A 16,698-nucleotide genomic window follows, 5' to 3' on the forward strand; every position below is an offset into this window, starting at 1 on the left:
TGTGGGTGGCTTCCCTAGGATTTATGTCCTCTCTACCCGCTGCCTGCCTCCGTCTACTTTTTAGCATCCTCTGGCAGCGGTTTTCTGTATTCTGTCCAGAATTTTCTGTTGTAATTAGGTACAGGGAGGTTTTGCCCTTACAGTAGGTTGAGAACTCCAAAGTTAATTTATATTTATTTATTTATTGTCTATTTATGAGAGAGTACACACTCCCATCTGCCCCTTCACTCCCCAGATCTCCTTAACAGCTGGACTGAGCTGATGGCCAGGAGCTGCAGATGCAGTCTCCATGAGTGGTAGGAACCCATTTACTTGAGCTGTTACCACTGCCTCCCAGGGCCCGCGTGAGCAGGAAGCTGGGGTCAGGAGCTGGAGCTGGTGCCCTGGTGTGGGAGGTGGGTATTTTAACCACTAGGCTAAATGCTCTCCCACAAAGTTAATTTTTAATCCTTGATTGTTGTGAGTCAAGAAATTTGGGTGTGAGCCCAGCTTCTGCTGTTTAGAGTATTTGACCCCTTGTTTCTGCATTTGGGAATAAAATTGGGATCCAAGAACTGGCTCTGCCTGTACCCAGGATTGTGTGGGCAAATGAGATAGTAATGGAGGTGAACATGTGCTAAACTGAAGAACTGTATCGAGGTGGTGGGCCCTGGTGCCGTGTCTGAGTGAGCATGAGTGTGGCTTTGCGCGTGTGTGTCTGCTGCACCGTGCGCTCGTACCAGTGGCATCACCAGCAGCTCTTCCCCTCCAGGCACTTCCTGGACCTCACTACTATACATGGGGAGACCATGGCGGCATCATCATGGCCATTGCCCAAGGCATGGAAACCAACGAACTGAAGTAAGTGTTCCCACTTTTCTGGTTTGAGCTTTTCCTTTGAGCAGCAAACTGTTCCCAGACGTTTCTGTCCATGATTACAAGTGGGTTATCATGCACAGCCCTGCACTGTGGGGTTTGTGACCTCTGGAAATGACAGACGTCATCTGTAAGATGGGAATAATAACGTGCCCTTCCCATCTCCAGGAAGCATCATAAGGAACAAGTGAAATTGTTCTATCGATCTGAAAAAGTATATTCTGTATAAAGAATTAACCATGACTAAGACATTAACCAGTGACTCTTTAACTTGCCTGTTTTTTGCTTTGCACAAGTTGACACTCATCCAGAGATACACCCATGGAAGGGCTAATAATAAATCGTGATAAATATTCATAACACTTGAATGATATCAGTTACAGAGTGCATATAACTTGACAGCCAAGTGCCTTCTGCTGTTTGGTTTTGGGGGTTCTCAGAGCGGGAGGGGACATTGAACACTGAGGGTTAACCGCTTCATTTTATAGGTGACCAGTTGGAGGCTCAGCAAGGTGAGGTAGCGTGCCTGAAGCCAGGGCTGGCTCTCAGGTCTGTAGATTGCATCCTGGACTCCTCGCTGTCTGTCGTTCTGCAAAGCAACAATGTCAAGGGTTAGTAGCCTCGGTGCCCTTGAGTCCTGATTTTCTGAGAACCACCCCGTCTTCTTCTGATTCCTTTTGCCCAAGTTACTGGATGGTTAGTGCAGGGTCAGGGCAGACCAGACCTCACTGAGCTCAACCCATCTGATGGATGCTGGACAAAGTGGCAAGAACTGCCGTAATCTTGCTGCGAGGACGGAACCTTTCTCTCCCTTGGCTTCCTTCGGAGTGAGGAGCAGCAGCAAGGGAGAGGTGGGCGGTTCAAAGAAGGCGATCTCAGCAGCTGGCTTTCCCCTGGTGGTTCATCAGCGTGTGCTGAGCTGCCTGGTCTCCAGGAAGCAGAGAGAAGCACATTGCTGGTGTGTGGCTGCTCTCGGTTCCGTGTGGCACCTGGCAGGAGAGGCGGCAGGCAACCCTCTGTCTGTATTTGAATTGACATCTGCTCAGCTGAGGACAGTCACCAAGCATGATGCTTCCCGTTTGATACCGTAATCTATATATCTCTCCATTCAGTTCCCTTCTTGCACAGTTAGCAAGCACTCGCCGTGCCTGGGGCCGTGTGTCTGAAGAGGAAGCAGCACTCCGCCCTCTAGATGTAAGATAGAGGAGGCAGAGGCTGTGGTGTGTGAGACGTGCAGGCCACGTGGTTTGCCTTCCTGGGAGTACATTTCATTCTTTGTGTGGCTTTCAGGTCTTGGAGTGGGCTCTTGATTTCCCTTGTTTAACTTCGCTGCAGATTACATTAGCATTCCAGGCTGGCTCCCCTGAAGGACTTCGTGTGATTCTAGTCCTCTCACACCATCTGTCGGTGCGCCCGTGCTCCGGGAACACAGCGTCATTCTGTGCTAGCCGGAGCAAAACACGATCAGGAAAATAAAGCCGCTGCCAGAAAAGCCCAGCGCCCTCCCCAGCCATTTCCGAAAGGACTCTGGGGTGGTAGCCATCGGGGGTCACACACACTGCAGCCTTCCTCTCTTCATACCGCTCCTTGGGAGATGTCTGGATGAAGCAGTCGCACATATGAAGCTGGAGACGGGCTTCCTGCTGACAGGTGCCCACGTCCCAAATACCACCTGAGCGTGGCCTACATCTGCGTAGCCACCACCTGGCCTCTCCCCAGTTTGTTGCTCACGGAGGTGTTTTGCTTCTCCTGCGGCTGCTCTGAGACGCAGGAGGTAATATTCCTATCACCAGGCCACGGCGGGGATTTACTATGATTCCCCTGCCTGGGCCAAGGCTCCTTGTGATGACAAAACTGGGTTTCTGTTGCTGGGTCTTGGGGCTGCCCGCCTCCCTAGCCATGGCAATGTCTCTCTCCTTTGAGTCTCACAGCACTTCTCTGCTGTCTGATTAATTAGCATTGATCATATTCTTCCTCGGTTCTTTTAATTACACGCTTGAGCTCTTCAACTCGTTAGCAACGTCTTTGTAGACCAGTATTTCTGTTCTATACAGGTTAGCAAGCCTTTAGAAATATTTGGTCAATAAATAGATCATTCACACTTAGTCTTCTGAGATTGCTTGCAATTTGTTTTTTTCTGATTTATAAAATTGGGAGGTCATGGGCCAGTTGCATATCCCCCAGCAGGGACCACTGCTGTTGTTTTATGTAAACGGAAACCCCTGGGGCACAAATGGGAGTGGCCGCTCCCTGGAGGTGTGAAGTCTGGTGATTGGCTGGCACCTGAAGTGGCCCAAACCACCTTTCTCGGTTTTCACACAGGAAATTACATGATTTAGTTACATGAGTTAGTGCCCAGGCTGGAGCTTAAGCTTATCTCTCTTGGGAATCATTTCGGGTCCATTACGCAAACTTTTGTTGCACATCTACAGTGAAGCCCACGTGCCAGATACCAAGGAGACAGTGGGAGTGAGGCCTTCTGCCCAGCTCCTGTGGCCACGCTGGGGCTCTGTGATGTCTCCCAGCCAGTCTCTGAGCCCTGTCTCCTCTCCAAGGGAGAGGCTGAGAGGAGGGGCTTGCTCTGAGGGGAACTCTCTGACCTCAAACTTACTGGTCTTTGGAGAGCAGACCTGATGGAATTGATGCTGCCCCAGGAGAATCGAGAGGTATTAGGGACAGAGCTTCTGTTGGAACGTGGTTTAATAAGTAAGAGCCAGGCCCTTGTGTCCCTGGGTGGCTGTTTTTTAAAAAATCATTCACGTCTTTCTGTCCCTGATTAGCACTGATAACTAAGAGTTGACTGTTATTTGTTTCAGCTTCTGCCTTGGTTCTCTTCTGAGACTGGTCCCTTTGTTACTGATAATTGAAATTGAGAGCAAGAAGCAGAACGCTTTGTTTTGCTGTTGTGTCTGCATGTCTGAAATGAGTAAATCAGGGCCCGAGAGGGGGATGCGCGCAGGCCTTCATCCAGCTCGCTGCCGCGGAGCCTGCCTGCGCAGGGCACGTGCGCGTAATCCGTGCTCTTGTGTTTTGCTCCCTGACCGAAACAGATGCAAACACTGGTGGGCCTACCTGATCACAGCAGACATGCAGCCATGTCTGTTCTTCTCGCCAGTCTGCTTGTCAGCAGGACGATACTGTTGGTGGACACTGATGATATTTTTGGGCTTGCCCCAGTTCATCTGACCTCTAAGGAGATTTTTTTTTTCTCACTGGGCTTCGCTCTGGGAAACCTGAAAAGCTCCTACAGAGGCTGCGTGCAGCAGAGCAGCTGTCTGGTCTGGACATGCGTTCTGGAGGAAGCTGTGTGCAGTTCCAGAATGCGGGGGACAGCAGTTAAGCTCTGCACTTGATGGCAGCGCTGAGGTTCGTCATGTCAGTGCTCCTAGTATCAGCACTGGTGGCTAACACTTAGTGGAGCACTTGCACAGTGGGCCATCCCTACTCCATCCGGCCTCTTAAGGGGCACAGGAACAGGTGTTCTTCTCACCTTTAAACTGTCGAGAAATTGAGCGACAGGGTGAAGAGAAATAAGAGGAAAGTCCAGCAGTGCTTATCTCATTTCCTTCCACAAGCAGTAATTAATGCTCCTTTGGTGTGCCAGGAAAGATGCCAGGGCGGAAGTGGGTAAGAGGCCTTGTTCCCTATGAATGGCAGTCCAGCAGAACACGCTCATGAAGTCGGGTCATTTAAATGTGGGAGGGTGTGAGATGGAGGTGAGCATGGGGTGCAGTGGGAGCCAGAGTGAGGGCAGCCCGGTGGTGCTATCTGGGAGACAGGAAGGCTTCTGGGAGGAGGTGAGACTTTGAACTGAGACTGAAATGTGACAACCAAGGTCAGAATGGCACTGGAGAGCTGGAAAGGTTTTGCACCAATGTGGCAGCGTGACTCTGTAGAATCTTTAATGTTAATGGAATGCAAGTTAGGAGATGGGGAATAGTAAGAAATGAGGCTTGTGGGGATGTAGCCAGCAGCCAGGTCCTGGGAACCTTAGCAAAGAGATGAAACCATGCTTTTGAGGCAAGGGTCCCTTTGAGGGTTTTAACTAGGGGCACGAAAGGGCCAGCTTTGCGTTGCAGAAAGACGGCTTTGGCAGAATGAGGAGGATGAATTTAACAGGAGCGAGACTTGAGGTGAGCGGTGATGCTGGGGATGTGTTTGAGGCCTCAGTCTGCAGGGGGCGTGGGGGAAGGTGACCCTGGCACTCCTAGGAAAGCAGGCGTAGAGGAGTAGGCTTGCAGGGCCCTGTGTAGGCTTGCAGGGCCCTGTGATCAGCGCAGACTTGGGCACTGTGCATTGAAGAGGCTGTGGCGTGCCCCGGGGGAGAGGTCCAGCAGGCTTCTGGACACATTACATCTGCTGGTTCTGCCTTCCACCCATCTGTGCAAGATATTTCTCTGCCCTGTTTGATGGAACATCACCTAGTCTCTGCTTGGTCCCTGGAATGGGGGATTTTCCAGACTGAAAGGTGCTTCCGTTTAATTTGGAAACAATTTGTTGTTCATTTGCTCATTGATTTATCCACTCATTTATGAATGAACATTCTCTGGTGAGAGAGCCCAGATCCTCTGCATGCTGGCTTCCGTGCAGTGGGCGTGGCCCTGCTCCCTGGACACACACACACTGCAGGATGCTTTCCAGGTATTTGAGGAGCCCATCCGTGTCCTCCTGAACATGTGCTGTTCTGTGGGAAACATCCCCCGTTCCTTTCCTCATGATCTGTAGCATGCAGCATCCCCACCTCTGGGCTGCCACTTCTGCCCTGCATCGCCACGGCAGTGCCTTGCGTGTGGGCCCCTGGGTCTGCCTCCGGATGCGTGGAACACGCAGAAGACATCGGATCTATCCCTATGATCAGGACAGGAAGATAAGCACCCAAGTCTGCACCTGACATTTTTGACAACCCCTGCACAGTGGTGGGTCCCGGGAAGTTTTATTCCAGTCGCGTAAGCAGTTCTAAAGGACGCATGTAAGTTGTGCAGAGCATTTCCATTACTCTGGAAGATATCCACCTGTGCCTTCCCAGGCAGCGCACCCCACCCCTGCGCTCCCGCCCCAGTCAGCGGCACCCACTGACGGAGCCGATTTCATTGTCATCCCTACAGGCTAGTTCCGCCTATTCCAGAATTCTGTATGTTTGTGTCTGTTTTATGTCTGACTTTTGTTCAGCATATAATATTTTGAGATTTAGCCATGTTATTTCGTGTACTAGTAGGCTGAGTTCAAGTTAACTTGGAAATTCAGAGATCCCTTTCTCTTGTGGATCTTAGTAAAGAGCAGATGTTCCCCACCTAACACTTGAGCAGGTGGGGTTTGGAACTGCATATGGAACTTGGTTTTCAGTCTCCTGTTTGCTTACTCCTTTGCTGTCGGAAAGCACTCTGAATCCTGCGATTGACTGCTGTTATCTGTGCGAGTTGCCCGATACCCTTTCCAGATCTGGTGCACTCACCGTCCAGATTGCTGTCCAGATCCCTGACAGATGTGCTGAGCTCTGTGAGACAGGGAGGCTTGCTGCGGGCTGAGATCACACCATCTCGCAGCACGCTGGGGATTTGTTGGACGAGCTGTGAGTTTTATCTGTGTGATCCACAAAGAGCTTCAGGAAAAGAAGAACCTTCTGTGTCATCATCCTGTTCTTTAAGCATGTCCAGGAGAAAAGGGTGTAGGGTTGCTCTGTTGTGACTTGTGTGTATGGGACCATTTAGGTCCCCATCCCTGGCTTCCTCCTTTAATGTAAGTGCTATCAAATCACCTGACTTGTAACCGTGCCAGAAATCACCTTTTCTTCTTTAGGAAAGTAAAATTATTTTCCCTCTTCTAATCTTTTTTACAAAAAGATTTATTTGTGTATTTGGAAGGCAGAGTGACAGACATGGGGGGGGGTAGAGAATGAGAGAGAGAGAGGGAGATGAATACATCTTTCATCTGTTTGTTTACTTTCCAAATGCACACAACAGCAGGAGCCCAGACCTCCAGCCGAGTCTCCCAGGAGGGTGGCAAGGGTGGCAGGAACCCAAGTACTTGGGCAATCATCTGTTGCCTCCCAGGTACCTTAGCAGGAAGCTGGAAGAGCAGTGCAGAGTGGCGGGACTTAAATGAGGCACTCTGATATGGGTGCAGGTGTCACGGGCCATGGCTTAACCTACTGTGCCACAATGGGACCCCTCTTCTGGTCCTTGAGATCATTTTTCTCCATTATTTTTCTAGAGATCAATAAAAGAGACTCTGCAGTTATGCTATCTTTAAGTCTTTCCGTTCTCTAAAATTTATTTTTTAATAGTTGCCCTTTAATTCATGTGTTTTTTTTTTTTTTTTATTTTTTGTTTTGTCTAGTTTGATGACCATTCTCCTTGATAAAGATAAAAGCAGCCGGCGCCGCGGCTTGCTAGGCTAATCCTCTGCCTTGCGGTGCCGGCACCCTGGGTTCTAGTCCCGGTCAGGGCGCCGGATTCTGTCCCGGTTGCCCCTCTTCCAGGCCAGCTCTCTGCTGTGGCCAGGGAGTGCAGTGGAGGATGACCCAAGTGCTTGGGCCCTGCACGTGCATGGGAGACCAGGATAAGTACCTGGCTCCTGCCATTGGATCAGCGCGGTGCGCCAGCCGCAGCGCGCCATTGGAGGGTGAACCAACGGCAAAAGGAAGACCTTTCTCTCTGTCTCTCTCTCTCTCTCTCACTGTCCACTCTGCCTGTCAAAAAATAAATAAATAAATAAATAAATAAATGCAAAATGGAAATTCCTTTGATTATTGATACCACTGGCTCTCAGAACAATACTCATATTTCTTTGTAATTCTTTTAGAACTTTCTAGAACACCATCCCATCCCTGTACCAGTTGTTTTGGTAATTTGCAACACATTCCTTGACTCATTTTGAACTGTGTCACAGGGCTACTGTTCCAACAGACTCCTGGCTGGAAGAATTACAGCTGGAATGAGTAATGAATAATTAGCAGATTACTGATGCCCTGTAATTTTTTTTTTTTGCTCCGTATCATATGACTTTTATCTTGAACATATTCTTGAAAACTCTGGGCTCATCAGGGACCTTTCTATGCAGCCTCATGTTAGCCCCGTGAGTTGCACATCCACCGCTGTTTCTCCATTTTACAATATCTGTTGTTACATTGTGATATTGTGAGTATTGGTATTTGACCATGGGATTATGTCTATAATTTTACTTCAACAGTTTGAATTCTCTGTTTTTAAAAGCTGGAATATTTTATCTTCCATGATTTATAAATAAAAAGGTGGCATGATTTTTTTTGAAAGGTTTCTGTCACTTTCACTTCACCAACACAGTCTCTCCTTTAGGTTTCAGAATTCAGTCCAAAATAGATGTTACCTTAACTGCCATGGCTGGGAATGTGACCATCCGTTCCCCCACAATTCTGTTTTCCAAATGAGAATTCTATCCTGAGACACAAGGCTGTGCGTGACTGTGCACCTGCTGGTTAGTCTCATGAATGAGCTATTTTCAGAGTCCTCTGGAAACCTCTTGAGAATTGGGGTGATTCATTTCCTGAAGTTGTCTTGGGTTTGTGGAGCTCTTAAATGGAATGAACTTGGTGATGTACAAATAAATGGACTTTCAACATTATCACAGAGCAGGAGGGTTGCTGCCGTCATGTCTGGTAATAGACCAACACTGCACATTCAGTTTGCATTGAAAGTGGTACTAAGCTTTTGGCTCCTCACTATGGGCAAGGAAGAGATAGAATGAGTTCACTTATCCAAATACCTGCTTCCAAATTCACAGAACTCCAAAGTCTATCAACCAGAGGAGAACTTCTTGTAGAACACCCCCCTTAGCCTCCTGGTAAGGTTCGCTACATTGCTGCATAACTCTGCCGCTTGATGTGACTCCTTGCCTGCTCGTAGAGGTGTCAGTTTTAGTCATCTCAGTATAAGAGGAAGTGTTTAGATCGAGTGATGTCATGAAAAAGCTTTCCGTCAGTTCTAGTCTCCAGAGGGAATAAAAGTAAAATTGCAAAAATATGAGGAAAGTGAGAAAAAAAAGTTTGTATGTGATTAGAGAGAGCCCCAGAGGTCCTGTGATTTTAAAGAGAGCTCCGAGTGACTTCTGGGTTTGTATCAAGCAGATTCTTCCCACCCCCAGGCCCCTCAAGGGTCTCCTCTTGTTCCTCCCCTTCTTCTTCTTCCTCTTCTTCAATACAAAAGGGAATTTAAAATTAGTTCACTTGCTTACATGCTGCTTATTTTTCCAAGGGCTTGCTTCCTTGCCTTCAGACTTTTCCCAGGATAATATTTTTCCTCTAACTTTTTACTTTCCTTTTTTTTTTTTTTTAAAGATTGTAACTCTACCTCTCAAATACAGACAGAGGGAGAGATAGTAAGGTCTTCCACCCGCTGGTTCACTCCCCAGTTGGCCACAACGGCCGGCGCTTCACTGATCTGAAGCCAGAGGCCAGGTGCTTCTTCCAGGTCTCCCACGTGGGTGCAGGCGCCCCAAGCACTTGGGCCATCTTCTACTTTCCCAGGCCACAGCAGAAAGCTGGATCGAAAGAGGAGTTGCCGGGACTAGAGTCAATGCCCATATGGGATGCCGGCGCCACAGGTGGAGGATTAACCTACTGCGCCATAGCTCCGGCCCCACTTTTTACTTTCCTAATTTTTAAGATCACAAAAAGTAGGAAGAATACCTGTGTAATCTTCATCCAGAGTCATCAGTTGTTTGTTAATTTTTTGCCAGTTTGCCTTGATTCTATCATCAGTCTTTTCCCTCTTTTCTTTCCTTTTCTTCCTTTGTTCTTCTCCCTTCCCCCCCTCCCTCCCTCTCTCTATTTCTCTTTTTCTTTCTTCCTCCCTCCCTTCCTTCCTTCCTCCTATCCTTTTTAGCTCAATCATTTGAACAATAAGTTGCCTACATCATGTCTCTTCACAACTTAATATTTAAACATGTATCTCTACTAAGGACATTTTCCTATATAATCATAATGTCATATCAGTGCTTAAGAAAATTAACATGAACTCAGTATTACTTTTAGACTCTATTTTCTTAGTTGCCCTATTATGTCTGGTTCCCTTTCTTCCCTCATTCAGGATTTGGTCAATCTCGAAGAAACCTGTATTGAATTTACGTATTATGAATGCGTTTGCGCCTTTCCTTCCTCTGTTAACCAACTGAACCTCTGCCTTTTTATCTGTTTGCTTTTCATGCCCTTGGTGTCATCCAAGAGTCCAGAGCAGTGATCACAGAGAATGCCTTTCCTGATGCATCTGCCCAGAGTTAGAGGATAGTGCCCAGCTGGTGCGGTGGTCTCGGCCCTTTATTCGGGAGACACGTAACGTCAGATTGTCCTGACGCCGCTGTTGCTAAGTTTGGTGAAGTTTACGACTCTGAGTGCCCACTGGAAAACTGCATTTCCCCTGTGTCGTGATGAGTCATGTAGGAATAAGACTCTGAACATCCGAGTCCCTGACACTTCCAACAGGTGGTTTTAGCATCCAATGAAGCACCTGAAGTTTCCTCATTCCTTTATTGTTTTTAATTTTTGTTAGGTGGTATTCTCTGTTAATACAAGAAAAAAAAAAACCCTCCCTTCTTCAGTTCTCTCGCTTGCCATCATTAAAGACCCTTGCCCTATTTTCATCAGTGGTTAATCTGTTACCATCATTTTTCTCTTTTGTGTTCAAATTTTTCTAAATTTGGCCAGCTGGAGCGCCCATGAGGCTGGTCCCTGAGTCCTTTGGGGCTGGCTGTGCGAGTCTCTTAGGCTTCCTTTGTTTCTGGCACAAACGTCCTTGTGCTAGCCTAGCTCAGCCATTTCTCCAAGCAGTCCTGCTTGCTGGTCCTGGTGAACGTGGCCTGGAGCCGAGTGCTTGCCCCGGAGACTTTGCTCACCAGGATGCTCTCACTTGCCTTGGGCAGGTACAGTACCAACGAAGGGGAGACCTGGAAAGCCTTCACCTTCTCTGAGAAGCCCGTGTTTGTGTATGGGCTCCTCACGGAACCCGGCGAGAAGAGCACGGTCTTCACCATCTTTGGCTCCAACAAGGAGAACGTGCACAGCTGGCTCATCCTCCAGGTCAATGCCACAGACGCCCTGGGTAAGCCGTTGTCTCTGCCCTTTTCCTGTAGACATTTACTGACCTCCTGTTGTGGGCAAAGCTCCAGCTTGGACATCAGGTACTTGGATGAGTTTATGATCCATTGGAGGAGAAGGGCACGTGCAAGTCAGTGACAAAGCCAGGGAGGTAAATGAGGATGCACTGTGTTATTCCTCATGCCTTTGTGTCCTTGCGCAGTCCCTGGCACACAGCAGGCACGTATATGTCTGTTGAATATGTGGGTTGATGAATGAATGAAAAGCACTCTCCCATATCAGTAGTTCTAGGGGGACACGGTCAGTGAGTGCACTTGACTGTCTGTGAAGCAGGGTGCTGGTGATGTGGAGGCCTCTCCAAACCATCGAGGGTACAGCCACGACCTGCCCGTCTAGATGTGGGACATGGAAGGAAGTAGGCAGGGTGAAAATCCTCTGTCCTCTCCCTGTCCCTCCACACTACCTGTCCTTTCCTAACTCTGCCTTGGCTGGTGTCATCCCGGCTGCCTGCTCATTCCTTCTCATCCCCACCCACTGGGCTCCACTGGTTGAAATCCCTTTGTTGTGTCAGGGTCCAATCTGATGTCCCAGCTAGAAGACACCCCCCTCTGCTCTGTACCCAGACCTAAGTACACTCATCACAGCTTAAATGACACAGCTGAATGCTGTGTGTACCTTAAAAACAAGAACGTGTGCATATCTTTGTTTTATCGGCTGGGTAGCCTGGTAGCCTTTCAGTAGGGATTTCATGAAGACTTGTGGATTTGAATTGCATTTCACGGATAGCTGTGCCTCAGCTTCAGGGTGGTATTTGATCATACTGCAGAAACATAAGAAAAGACATGAAACACCCATGTAAACATGGGCACAGTTTGCCCTTGGGGTAGTAAGCACACACTACGTATGTTTCTAAGTTGAGTGACCATGCAAGTTGTCTTGCCATGTCTCACCTTCCTGCTGTGAAAGTCCTGTCCCTTCAAGTGGGGCAGGTGAATTCTCCATTGCTCTGGGACCATGCTGCCAGGTGTGCCCAGACAACCCGAGGAAGCAGGCAGGGAACAATGCCCCTGACAAGAGATTCAAGCTTTCCCTGATGACTGTGGAAAGAGACACCCCCAGGTTCTGTTTCAAAAAGGAAATGCTGAGTATCCTAAAGTAATTCCGAAGTTTGCGTGGTGCCCAAAGGTGGCTCTCCTCTTCCCAGCTTTCTCAGGCTGACTCAAGTCCGTTAGGGCCTTGGGACAGCTCCTGAGGTCTGTGGCTTGCTGGTGCACAGGATGGACAGGAAGTGGTGAGCAGGGCAACCCTGCATGGGCCTGCCTCTCACGCTCTGTACTATACTTCTTTCCCCCCAGGGGTTCCTTGCACAGAGAACGACTACAAGCTCTGGTCACCATCTGATGAGCGGGGGAATGAGTGTTTGCTTGGACACAAGACTGTTTTCAAACGGAGGACCCCGCACGCCACATGCTTTAACGGAGAAGACTTTGACAGGCCGGTGGTTGTGTCCAACTGCTCCTGCACCCGGGAGGACTATGAGTGGTGAGCTCTTCTGCCATGGCTGGGGAATCACTGTGTGTTTTATTCACTTAGCAGTGCAGGGGGAGAAGACTAAGGCATGGGCACTCTGCCAAGTAAGGCAAGGAAGAGAAAGGAGCAAGTACCGAGCAAGCATCTTGTATGTGCAGGAACACGAGGCGCTTCTTACACAGGTTGTCCTTGGTACAGCCATGTACTGCGTGTTGTGCGAACACCCAGGGAAGCCGCAACAGCTTATTCAGGAGCAAATAGCTCTCGAGTGTCTGTCCACGAGCGCAACTGAGGAACGGAAATGTCTGAATTTTCTGTCGTGGGTAACTTTTTCCTTTGGACCCCTTTTCTAAGAGGATTTATGTCTTTGTCTGAAATGAGGAGTGTTAGTGTGTGTATTTTTGGCATCATTCATTATTTCTTGAGCAAAACATCCCAGGCACTGCTGAGAATGCTAAAAGTGGAAGAAGTGACATGGGAGGAAGTAACTGTGACAGGCGATGCAAAGCAGCAGGTGACTTGAAGGGGCATCGGTTTCTTCCCCTGTGATTAATGAAAGGAAGTGGAGGGCTGTGATTTGCCGTTTGGGAACCGGGAAATTTCTAGATGAAGCAGTGTTTGAGGTGGGCATGAAGGAAGCAAGTGGGTGTACAGGGAGGTGGCCCTGCGGCCATGTGGCAGGGGCGTGCAGGCGTGGAGCCAGGAAAGTGTGGCAGGGTACGTGAAGCGGGGCAGAGAGTGGAGAGGAGGCTGAAAGAGAATGTATGGTCAAAGTAGCAACCCTAGAGGATATGCGCCTGATCCCATCAGCCCCGTCAGCCTTGGAGGGCGTTTGAGGCAGGCCGATGGTCAGAAGAGAGCTGCACTAGGGGCAGACAGTTGTGGCAGTTGAGGATCTGGGGTCCCAGAGCCCCCGACTGTCTCAGCGGTAATAACTCAGCAGATGGTCATTGCAGGTTGGTCAGCGGTAACAGCAGAGCACAGACACTGAATAGAGACACAGAACTCAATTTCAGTGGGAGCCGAGGCACAGAGGCAGCCACGCATACCTTGGCTGAAGCCAGAAACTTCTCATGTGTTCTAGGTGAGAGGTTGGAACAGGGACTCGGAGTAAGTCTTTCAGGCTTCATAGGCTGTGTGGTTTCTGTGGTCTCTTGTTGTAACCGCTGAGCTGTGTCCGTGGAAGCTCCAGTAGATGAGTGACGTCTGTCGTGGATAAATGGTCCTGGCCGTGATCCAGTGAAACCTTATTTACAGAAGCAACCAGCCAGGGGCAGACGTTTAGCCTAGTGGTTAAGGTGCCTGCGTCCCACATCAGAGTGTGTGTTTGATTCCTGGCCATGGCTCCTGACTTTGACCTTGACTTTCTGTCAGACCCTGGGAGGCAACAGTGCTGGTTCAGGTAGGTCCCTGTCCCTCAAAGGGGAGACTTGGATTGAGTTCCTGGCTCCTGGCTTCAGCCTCAACCCGGCCCTGGCCATTGCAGGTGCTCTGGAAGTGAATCAGCACATGGGGGCATATTTCTCTCTCTCTCTGAAATAAATTTGTACAAACAAAAAGCCACCCAGATTTGGCCTCTGTCCCACACCAGTGCTTCTGGAACTTCCATGTGCCTATCATTCGCTTGGGGGCTTAAAATGCAAGCACTGCCTTGGGGATTCTGGATTGTGCAGTTCTTCATGCAGGTGCAGCTTCCGCCTGCCCCGGGAGCAGCAAGGCTTAATCCAGACGGGACAGTCCTTCCCTTCCAAGGTCACAGCACAGGTGGGTCCCGGGGATGTCAGCCCAGTGCTGTTTGCCTTCCAGTATTCTGCTGTAGACACCCTGGAGTTGTCATTGTCATCTGGGACTTCTTGGCCTCAGGTTGTCCTCCCTGCGCTGATGGACACTGTAGAGGCCCCGGTCCTGGAACAGGTGTCTGTTCCCTTTCGCTCCTGTTCTCCAACCCAATGAGTACAGGTAACCTCCACCTATAGGTTTTGCTTCCCTTAAAGTAGCCATCCAGGATGGAACAGATTAGAAAAAAAAAAAAACCTGCTACAGGCCACATGAGAGGGTGAGGCTGATAGCCCCAGGAAGTTCATTTCAGGCCATCCTGCAGTTGATGTAGCTGTTAGAAAGAAGCCAGCCTGAGTGTGTGGCTCTTGGTGGGGTTGGACTGGGCGGGGGGTGGGGGTGGGAATGGAAATGGTCCCCAGATGGAAGACAGGAGCCGAGGTAAAGACAAGTGAGCTTAAGAGTGTCTGCCTGTGACTACAGCTTCTACTGACTGAAAACTGACTTGAAAATCAGGTTCTGTCCAATAGTCTTTTTCAACCTCGCAGGGAAGCCAGCTCTTGGCCTGTGCAGTCCCAGATCTCAGTCCCTTATGTCCTTGTACCTCCCCACATTGCCAGGAAGTGCGTGGCTTTCCGAGTCTTGACAGCGCCTCCTAAAAAGTGGTGTATTTTATATTCCACCCCTGCACATAATGTATGTATTGATACGTACCCACCTGTCATTAGGACAGTGTTTTTATGGGACGGCATTTCCTTTGACTTGTGGACTGCCTTGGGTAATCTCTCTGCAGGGAGGGGAGGGAGCTGGTCTTGGTGTTTCTCAGTCTGTGGGGTCATGACTTCCCAGAGAGAAAGTTGCCTGAGAAGGGTGCTTTGCTGTTGGAGGAAAAGGAGGATTTAGCTAAAGCTCCACCCTGCCCCTGAAAAGATCAAAGTGACGGCCAGCGGCGCCGCCGCAGCTCACTAGGCTAATCCTCCACCTTGTGGTGCCGGCACACTGAATTCTAGTCCCGGTCGGGGCGCCGGATTCTGTCCCGGTTGCCCCTCTTCCAGGCCAGCTCTCTGCTGTGGCCCAGGAGTGGAGTGGAGGATGGCGCAAGTGCTTGGGCCCTGCACCCCATGGGAGACCAGGAGCAGCACCTGGCTCCTGCCATCGGATCAGCGCGGTGCGCTGGCCACGGCGGCCATTGGAGGGTGAACCAATGGCAAAAGGAAGACCTTTCTCTCTATCTTTCTCTCTCCTCACTGTCCACTCTGCATGTCCAAAAAAAAAAAAAAAATCAAAGTGGCTATTCAGCAGATGGGAACCAATTTCATGGAGGGGACCTATTGGATGCAGTAGTAAAAGCCAGAGCGTTTTGAACAGTGCTCTACAAATGCTAAGTGTTGATTATGGTGTGCTACACACAAACCACTTTGCTCTGGTCTAGTTCTTTCATTGAGGAAATGTTTGTTGAATTGCATAAAGTAAGCTTTTTCTGGTGGAGCACATGAACATAGAAAAAAAATCCCTTTGGGCTGTAGAATTTATAGCTTGAACAGGGTTTGGGGAAATAAGTGACACAGTTGCATTTTATTTTTTTTAATGTTTATTTCTTTAATTTGAAAGAGCACGTACATGAGAACACGCTCCCATCTGCTGGTTTACTCCCCAAATGACCACAATATGGTCAGTGATGGGTCGGGCTGGAGCCAGGCCAGGGACAGAGACCCAAGCATCTGCCTCCCGGGGTGAGTGACAGCAGGCAGCTGGAATGGAGAATGGAGCTGAAGCCCCCACCCAGGCACTCGAGCGTGGGATGCAGGCATCCTCTGTGGCATCTTAGCTGCTGACTGCACACCAGCCCCCTCTCCCTGCCTCGTGTCAGAGTTGTCAAGTGGGCCGAGAAGTCACGCAGTTGAGACCAGAGCTGAGATGCCACTGGGGTCTCCTCCTTCCCACACCAAGCTGCTGCCCACTGAGCTGGAAGATGTGACTCCCAAATCACCGGAAGTCTTAGGGTGAAGCAAGCTGCTGGTTTGCAGTGTGTAGGATGAGGAACTTAACTTAAAATGATGTAAATGGCTTATGGACAGTCTTAAACAATGTTGAATCCTTAGTAAAAATACATTGTTTTTAAAAATATTACTCTCAGGGACTGGCACCTGCAGTGCCGGCATCCATGTGGGCACCACTTTGAGTCCTGGCTGCTCCACTTCCAATCCAGCTCTCTGCTATGGCCTGGGAAAGCAGTAGAAGATGGCCCAGAGCCTTGGGCCCCTGCACCCACGTAGGAGACCTGGAAGAAGCTCCTGGCTTCGGATTGGCATAGCTATGGCCATTGCAGCCAGGGGAGTGAACCAGCAGGCAGAAGACCTCTCTCTCTCTCTCTCTCTCTGCCTCTCCTTCTCTCTCGGTGTGTAACTCTTTCAAAGGAATAAATAAATCTTTTTTAAAAAATGTTACTCTTCAAAAATTTATTTTTTAAT

General features: G+C 49.3%; 1 protein-coding gene across 4 annotated transcripts in view; it reads left to right on the forward strand.

The window, feature by feature from the left end:
- The window catches only part of SORL1 (sortilin related receptor 1), a 175,789-nt gene that overhangs the window by 71,880 nt on the left and 87,211 nt on the right, over positions 1-16,698 (forward strand). For all 4 annotated transcript variants that reach the window (NM_001082664.1, XM_089328999.1, XM_089328989.1 and 1 more), the window contains 3 exon segments: positions 752-840; positions 10,747-10,925; positions 12,277-12,463. In NM_001082664.1, the coding sequence (NP_001076133.1) occupies positions 752-840; positions 10,747-10,925; positions 12,277-12,463 (455 nt within the window).

The sequence above is a fragment of the Oryctolagus cuniculus genome, chromosome 1 (assembly GCF_051225735.1).
Source record: "Oryctolagus cuniculus isolate XC-2025 breed Fujian yellow rabbit chromosome 1, ASM5122573v1, whole genome shotgun sequence".
Classification (NCBI taxonomy): domain Eukaryota; kingdom Metazoa; phylum Chordata; class Mammalia; order Lagomorpha; family Leporidae; genus Oryctolagus; species Oryctolagus cuniculus.